At 38.4% G+C, this 8,954-nt stretch overlaps 1 protein-coding gene across 1 annotated transcript; it reads right to left on the bottom strand.

Annotated features, from left to right (window-relative positions):
• Positions 1-2,067: 2,067 nt before the first annotated feature.
• LOC137633051 (uncharacterized) lies at positions 2,068-2,607 on the bottom strand. Its single transcript, XM_068365217.1, has one exon. The coding sequence runs from the start codon at positions 2,605-2,607 to the stop codon at positions 2,068-2,070; it is 540 nt and encodes a 179-aa protein (XP_068221318.1).
• Between the last annotated feature and the right edge of the window lie 6,347 nt (positions 2,608-8,954).

Genomic DNA, 8,954 nt, shown 5'->3' with positions numbered 1-8,954 from the left:
GGCTGGAATAGGTAGAGCAATGCTGGCATCGTACTTAAATATAGTAGTTCTGGCTTTTAGGGTGTGAGAAGAAAGGTGAAAGATGTGAGGACATAAAAAGTGGTAAATTGGGATAAAGTGGATGAAAAGAGGGTGCAGAGTGTTTTGATATGGTATGGCCATGTGGAAAGATTGAAGGATTAGATAATATCGTAGCTTTGATTGTAAAATGGAAGAAGAAAAGACCTAGTATGCGTGGATAGATCGCGGGTAAGGCGTATTAAATAGCACAGGCCTAAATACCATGGACATAAGACCAAGGTCTATAGAATTTATCTATAGACCTTGCCTAAGCCAATAAATACCAGGCATTGCACAGAGTGTAAAGGCTCTCAACGTGCTGCTAATGGGCCTTCTCTAAAGGTGTATGAATTAGGTCATGTTGTAGAAAATGATCTCTAATTGGGTTTATTAACAATTTAACAATTAGAAAGGATGTAATTAGCAGTGGCCATTGTTCACTTTTCCCTTCGCAGGCTCTCTCTGAGAAATAGACTGAAGTTCAATTATATTTATAGTAAATAGCTATATCATTGTTTACATGCGGTTACCTCTCATTCAAAGATTACCTGTCTATCCCTTCCTGACTTTGTTTTGAAATCTTAGGTAATTCTTTAGTGAGACAGTTACTGTGACTGTAAGGGCTTTAAGAATAGCCTCACATAATTGTGGGCAATCAAAGCTAATGAAGATTATAGTTGGTATCTGTTTTTATTCCTGTCACTGATAAAGATAAAGAAAGCAAATAAGAAAACTGTTTGGAGAGAGAGAGAGAGAGAGAGAGAGAGAGAGAGAGAGAGAGAGAGAGAGAGAGAGGTGGGGTTACCATAGCTTTTGTGAAGTGAGCAGACGAAGCATCCATTTCAGAGTGTTTGCCTTAAGCGATAATCACTTAGCCACATGAGGCATCGGTAGGACTTTTTTTTTTATAGCAACCTTCAGCTGCCTCTGGGCGGTCCCACTTTGGAAGTGTTCGGTACCGTTTTTTAAATGTTTAAAAGCCGCTCAAGCCTGACCAGGGAGGACCAGGCAATGGCCGCTAATAACTCACCAGATAGACCTTTAGGATCCCCCAACCCAATCCTTGGCTCACGAGGATTGGAAGGTTGCAGACATAAAAGGAACTAACGAGTTTGAGCGGGACTCGAACCTAGTCTGGCGATCACCAGGCAGAGACGTTACCAGTAGGTCACAATAGGAATCATTTACTCTCAAGTACTCAATGCAGGAGATGTACTGCAATGTCATCCTACTTTACTTCAAGGGTTACCTTCCAGGTCCTTTACTGCAGGGGAACCCTACTCTCTATAGAACCTTTAGTAATTCATTTTATCATATATATTCCAAGGCATTCAGCATTTCACGCCGCATATTGCTAGTTTTATTATCAAATCCACATTATCTAAGCACTTATAAAACAAGAAAGTCTTCAGTTTCCTATTGAAAGCCTTAATATCTTCAGTCCTCTATACAATGTTACTAATCGAAGAGACTTCGAATGTCTGTAACGACAACAATCCTTCAGTTTTAAATGGAAAAACTTGACCTTTTTCCAGACTAGAAATAAAAGACAAAAAAAAAACCCTTGGGGGATAATCAAGAAACATGATTCTGTGATGGGATAAGTCCAGTAAAAACTGTGTACTGTTATTCGTAGTGTTCGATGAAACAATTTATTCCTTCTGCCAAGAACAATGCAAAGTTTGAGTCTTCCACAAATACAGTTATGAAAGTAATCCATTTTAGAAATTTCAAAGCTATGAATAAATCAAGACAACTTTTATATAATAGAATATTTTAAACTGACTTCCTTACGAATATAATTTCTGAGGAAACAAGACATAAAAGAAAAGGTTAATAAAATTAGAAATTGATTAAATTAAGTTTATTAGAAGAAATTATTGTAAACAAACAACTCAATGTTAGTAAAAACAAATCTTAAAACAATTCAATCCTAATTAACATAGAAAGATTAAATTAAAATTAAATGACTCCTTTCATGACAATAATTTATCGCCTTCACGTGAATTAGCCTTTGCATTCACTGTCTCTTGTTAATAAAGCAAGACAAATAATTTCCAAGTCATGAAGGCAATCACAGAATTCCAGAAGGGTAGGTCGATTCTCCTTGTGTGGACTCAGAGCCTTTACGACAAGATCTTCCAGCCTTTGCCACTGTTCAAGAGGATACGATTGGTCTCCTAAAAGGACATCGTAAACGAGGCGTCCGAAAGAGTAGACATCATTTTCGGGACAAGTTGGCTGTCCGCAAACGCTCAGCAGTGGATCATACTGGCTCCACAGAGCACACTTCAAGGGGACCAGCTTCATTACCATCAGTTTGCCGAATGGAAGAGCGTAGCCAAAGTCCACGATGGTAGGATTCATGTTATCGTCTACGACGATGTTGTTGGTATGCAGGTCATTATGGCCTAAGCCTCTCTCGTGAACGTCGTGCAGGATCCTGGCCACCTTCTTCAAGACTCCGACGAGTAGCGCCAAAGAGGCTACACCTGGTTGGCTGGCGGTTTGTAGTCCGTATAGGGTGAGAGAACCATTATAAGACATGGCTATGTCTTTCGGTCCCTGCTTCCCATGTCTTCCATACAATTCCGGGACTCCACTGATTCCGGACAACGTCTGCAAGACGACGGCTTCACGCTCAAAATCAACAATGTCTTCTAGCTTTGGATAGATGAGACTTGATGACTCCACTAACCCAGAGGCCTTTCACTTTGACCTGGCAGTGTTTTACAATACCGTAGCTTCCCATGGCCAAGATTTTCCCAATCTGGATGCAGCGGGACGTTATGCTTCTAAAAACACATTCCTTGTTCCCGTCGCCTTCATCCTCTATTCCCAAATCTGCCTTCTGAAGCGCTGGGTCTCTATTCCTTTCCTCCCAGGCTTTAATGAAATCTTTCCAAACGATATACAACCATTCTTCAATGCCTTTGTTGTGCCAGTCCCCCTGTCCTTCTGTTGACAAGAAATGCTCAGCTGAAGAACTCACAACGCTCTCGTCTCCTGGATGATAAGTTCCATCCGTAGTGGATGGCTCTTGTCTCCAACAAGCGCTTGAAGCTGCTTCATCGGATGGCAGCTGGTTTCCTCCAGTTCGCTGCCGGATCTCCAGCATGCTTCCAGCGCATGGATGGTCATGGCCCCCTCTCAACTGGCCCGTTATGTTCTCTTCATCCATATGTCTATCGTTATCTCCGTCATCACGATCTGCAGAGCAGATGAACTCGACCTCCATTCTTGGAGAATCCAAAGCAGGAGAATCGTCTCCGTTGTCTTTTCTTGCTTTCATTCTCTTTCTGGTGTTGGGATTCATCTCGTCCAGGTGGAGAGTAATTTGCGGTGTCGACTCTCTCTCTTATAGGAACCTGCTTCTCTTTTTCCAATGTTTGATATTTTTAAAAAACGAAATAATCACTGATATTACATTTATCGTTTGTCATAAAAATACATACAAATATTCCTTCTTGATTTTAGATAAATTTCCCACAAAGAATTATCAAGTAAATGTGCATTTCCTAATTGCGTTCTCTCTCTCTCTCTCTCTCTCTCTCTCTCTCTCTCTCTCTCTCTCTCTCTCTCTCTCTCTCTCTCTCTCTCTCTCTCATGCAGTTATGCATCATAGCGGAAACAGGTGTCGTGAATGATAATGGTAACTTTCCTTAATTTATTCAAATCTTTAAGAAGCAAGAATAAAAGAAATATTGAGGGTATGATGACTGAATTGTAAATTTCTATAGGTTTTGCCTTTAATGAAAACTTTAGTGGATTGTAATAAACGTTAAGTCTATTATTTCATTATATTAATAACTGTAATAATAATGTAGTTGCAATCCTAATGATAATAATTATGATGGTGATGCTGGTAAAAACTATAACGATGTTGTTGCAATGATAATGATTATGATAAAATGAGGGAATTATTATAATGATAATGATGATGATAATAATAATGATAATGCTCATAATGATAATAATAATAATAATAATAATAATTATTATTATTATTATTATTATTATTTAGTCTGTCAAAATCTCTCGTAAGTAATGGTTTCAAAGTGTTCTGGGTTATAATAAGAACTCGGCAAGATCTTGAAAGCTAACTGTATTGAAGATCTACATACTTTGAGAAAAATATTATAATAACAACAACAACAGCAGCAAATAATGATAATAATCATAATCATAATAATAGTAATAATAATAATACTACTGCTACTAATAAAAAAATCATTATTATTTTTATTATTATTTCCTCATTACTATCATAATCATTATCATTATAGCATTATCGTTATCATCATCATCATAATTATTATCATTGTAACCACTGTTATGATTAAATTTATTAATATAATCAAATAAAGACTTAGCGTTCATTACAAATCACTGAGGTTTTTATTAAAGTTGTTAAGTTCCCATTATTATTCACGACACCTGTTTCAGCTATAATGCATAACTGCATGAGAGAGAGAGAGAGAGAGAGAGAGAGAGAGAGAGAGAGAGAGAGAGAGAGAGAGAGAGAGAGAGAGAGAGAACGCAATCAGGACATGCACATTTACTTAAGAATTCTTTGTGGGAAATTTATCTAAAATCAAGAAGGAATATTTGTATGTATTTTTATGACAAACGATAAATGTAATATCAGTGATTATTTCGTTTTTTTTTTTTTAAATATCAAACACTGAAAAAAGAGAACCGGGTTTCTATAAGAGAGAGAGAGTCGAGAACGCAAATTACTCTCCACCTGGACGAGATGAATCCCAACACCAGAAAGAGAATGAAAGCAAGAAAAGACAACGGAGACGATTCTCCTGCTTTGGATTCTCCAAGAATGGAGGTCGAGTTCATCTGCTCTGCAGATCGTAATGATGGATATAATGATAATAATATGGATGAAGGGGAAATAACGGGCCAGTTGAGAGTGGGCCATGATCATCCAAGCGCTCAAAGCATGCTGGAGATCCCGCAGCGGACTGGAGGAAACCAGCTGCCACCCGATGAAGCAGCTTCAAGCGCTTGCTGGAGAAAAGAGCCATCCATTACGGATGGAACTTTCCATTCAGGAGACGAGAGCGCTGTGAGTTCTTCAGCTGAGCATTCCTTGTCGACAGAAGGACAGGAGGACTGGCACAACAGAGGCATTGAAGAATGGTTGTATAGCGTTTGGAATGATTTCATTAAAGCCTGGGAGGAAGGGAGCAGAGACCCAGCGCTTCAGAAGCCAGATTTGGGAATAGAGGATGAAGACGACGGGAACAAGGAATGTGTTTTTAGGAGCATAACGTCTCGCTGCATCCAGATTGGGAAAATCTTTGCCATGGGAAGCTACGGTATTGTAAAACACTGCCAGGTCAAAGTGAAAGGCCTTTGGGTTAGTGGAGTCATCAAGAGTCTCATCTATCCAGAGCTCGAAGACATTGTTGATTTGGAGCGTGAAGCCGTCGTCTTGCAGACATTGTCCGGAATCAGTGGAGTCCCGGAATTGTATGGAAGACATGGGAAGCAGGGACCGAAAGACATAGTCATGTCTTATAATGGTTCTCTCACGCTATTCGGACTACAAGCTACCAGCCAACCAGGTGTAGCCTCTTTGGCGCTGCTCGTCGGAGTCTTGAAGAAAGTGGCCAGGATCCTGCACGACGTTCATGAGAGAGGCTTCGGCCATAATGACCTGCATGCCAAAAACATCGTCGTGGACGATACCATGAATCCTACCATCGTGGACTTTGGCTACGCTCTTCCATTCGGCAAACTGATGGTAATGAAGGTGGTCCCCTGGAAGTATGCTCTTTGGAGCCAGTTCGATCCACTGCTGAGCGTTTGCGGACAGCCAACCAGTCCCGAAAATGATATCTACTCTTTCGGACGCCTCGTTTACGACGTCCTTTTAAGAGACCAACGGTATCCTCTTGAGCAGTGGCAAAGGCTGGAAGGTCTTTTCGTAAAGGCTCTGAGTCCACATAAGGAGAATCGACCTACCCTTCCGGAATTCTATGATTGCCTTCATGACTTGGAAATTATTTGTCTTGCTTTATTCACAGGAGGTAGTGAATGCAAAGGCTAATTCATAGGAAGACAATGGATAAGTGTTATGAAAGGAGTTATTTAATTTAATCTATCTATATGTTAATTTAGTTTTTGTTTACAATAATTTCTTTTAATAAACTTTATTTAAGGAATTTCCAAATTTATTAACCTTCTAGTTTATGTCTCACGTTTCCTCGGGACATTATATTCGCAAGGGAGTCAGTATTACGTTTTATGTTATATAAAAGTTGTCGATCTATTCATAGCTTTTGAAAATTCTAAAATAGAGTACTTTCATAATTTTATTCGTAGAAGACTCGAACTTTGTTTTTCTCTTTACAAGAATAAATGAATTGTTCCAACGAGAACAACTGCTCCCGATATGAACCCAATTCCATTCCTTCAATAGGATCAAAGGTTGAATAACATACTCTGCTCTGCAACAGGAATTAATTGTAATAGATAACGAAGAGCCTTTCGTTGCAGATATAAACCCCACCCCTCACCAGCCGTCATTTATTTAATTAAACATTTGTTCATCAGATTTTTTTAATATCTATTTTCAATTTTTTTTAATAACATTTATAACTTCTATCATCATCTCCTCCTAGGCCTATTGACGCAAAGGGCCTCAGTTAGATTTTGTTAGTCGTCTCACAGACTGACTAAATCCATAGAGAATTTAGTGGCTAGATTCATCAAAGGATAGCCAGTTTCTTGTGATGGCGCAGTTGCCAAGGTATATTTTGTATGTCTGTCTGTGTTTGTGATTAGCATAACTAAAAGACCGTGTGTCTGTTTCTCATGAAATTTGGTGGTATGATTGGCCATGATCCAAGGAAAATTTGCTTAGATTTCGGGAGTGGTTGGGTCAAAAGTCAAGGTCAAGGTCACGAAAAGGTCAAAAGCGTCTTTTTTGCCATATCATGACCGATTTTTATCTGATTTGCATGAAATAGTACCAAAATAGGCATAATTCAATTGCCGATCGTGTGATATACAAATTGCTTCAGGCGAAGGTATGTGCTCTACCGAGTGCCCGTTCTTATAGTTTGTATCTTGTAGCCATTTTGAAAACATATCAGAACATAGAGGTCAGTTTTCATTGACTAAATCACTCATGATCATGCAACTTATTCTCTATTCACTGACCTTGATTCTACTAGAGTTCACAAATGAAGAATCCCTGATGGTTGCAAAGGCTTCTTTGACAGACAGGTTGAAAGTTCAAATTTTCTTGAGAATATTCTTATATTGAACAGGCTGACGTGAGTCGCTTTTCATGGTTTGTTTATGAAAGATCTATTTTAATGTTACCGTTCTTAGAATATATTATTTTTATTGTTTATTACTTCTCTTGTAGTTTATTTGTTTCCTTATTTCCTTTCCTCACATGGCCATCTTTCTCTTAGTGCCCCTAGGCTTATAGCATTTTCCTTTCCCATTAAGGTTGTAGCTAATGATAATAATAATAATAATAATAATAATAATAGTAATAATAATAATAATAATAATAATAATAATAATAATGATGATGATGATGATAGGACCAGGAAAACGTCACTTAAAGTAAATTAAGTACAGTAAATCCACTATTTCTTATTTACAAATGAACAGAAAAGATGGGAGTAACCCAACCCATCAATGGGGATATATTAATGATCAAATTACCATAATTTGTTGATGAATCTTTACAATCTCAGTAGGCTAAATACTTTGGCTATTCTTTGTATATACACTTACAGTAGACCAGTCTTAAGATTACAAAGGTACGGTCGAGTATTCTCAAGGAATTCTCATTAACCAATCTTCTACGAAGAAAAGTTATGTTTGTATTCAAGTATACTGTTCTTGAAATATTTTATTTTAATTGTTCATTGCTTTGCTTGTAATTTATGTTTCCTTATTTACTTTCCTCACTGGGCTATTTTACCCTGTTGGAGCCCATGGGCTTATAGCATTCTGCTTTTCAACTAGGGTTGTAGCTTAGCTAGTAATAATGATAATAAAGATATAAGTTTGAGAAAGTCCATTCCTGATTCACCAAAAGGATAAGATTAATGGGGTTCTTACTGTTTCATAAAGGGATCCAAAAGCATTACTATATTCAGTTAAATGTTATTTACTCATAAAGAGAAAACAAAGTGATAGGGAGACAGAAGGTTTTAGCTCGTATAATGAGGATGTCGACCGAAGACTCTTTCTGTCACAAAGACCAGAGAACCGATGACCACGCCGCAGAGGTAGGACAGGAACACTCCAGTCATGTGGTCCAGTCGAAGGATAACTTTGCCATCGTCAGCCTGGAAAGAAACCAAGAGTTTGCTGTGACAGGTTCCAGGTCCTTTGTTGCTCTCTCCACAATATTATGATTGTTGGTACATAACTTACTTTACCCCAAGGGGTGTTTTTCTGGTCCTATACTGCAGGGGAATCCTACTCTCTACAGGACCTTCATAGGCATTCTGCAGTCCACACCCCATATTGCTCGTTTATTGTCAAATCCACTTTATCGAAGCACTTGCAGAACATTAAAGTCTTTAGTCTCCTGGTGAAGTCTTTGGGCTTATAGCATCAAGCTTTTCCAACTATGGTTGTAGCTTAGCTAATAATAATAATAATAATAATAATAATAATAATAATAATAATAATAATAGATATGTATGTGTAAAGTGCTGGCAGTCTGCTGAACTGGGGTTCGAGACGGGCTTAAGCTCGATAGTTTCTTGTGTCTGCAACCTCACCATCCTTGTGAGTTAAGAATGTGGATGTGAGGAGCTTGGGGGAGCCTATGGGTCTACCTGTAGATTCATTAGCAGACATTACCTGGTCCTCTCTGGTCCTATCTTGGGTGGAGAGGGGCT

This window comes from Palaemon carinicauda, chromosome 42 (genome assembly GCF_036898095.1).
Source record: "Palaemon carinicauda isolate YSFRI2023 chromosome 42, ASM3689809v2, whole genome shotgun sequence".
NCBI classification, from domain to species: Eukaryota; Metazoa; Arthropoda; class Malacostraca; order Decapoda; family Palaemonidae; genus Palaemon; species Palaemon carinicauda.
Note: the sequence above shows the minus strand (reverse complement) of the source record. Positions and strands in the feature narration are given on the sequence as shown.

Excerpts from the sequence above, each read along its gene's own strand:
- LOC137633051 (XM_068365217.1), bottom strand. The coding sequence starts at position 2,607 with ATGTCTTATAATGGTTCTCTCACCCTATACGGACTACAAACCGCCAGC.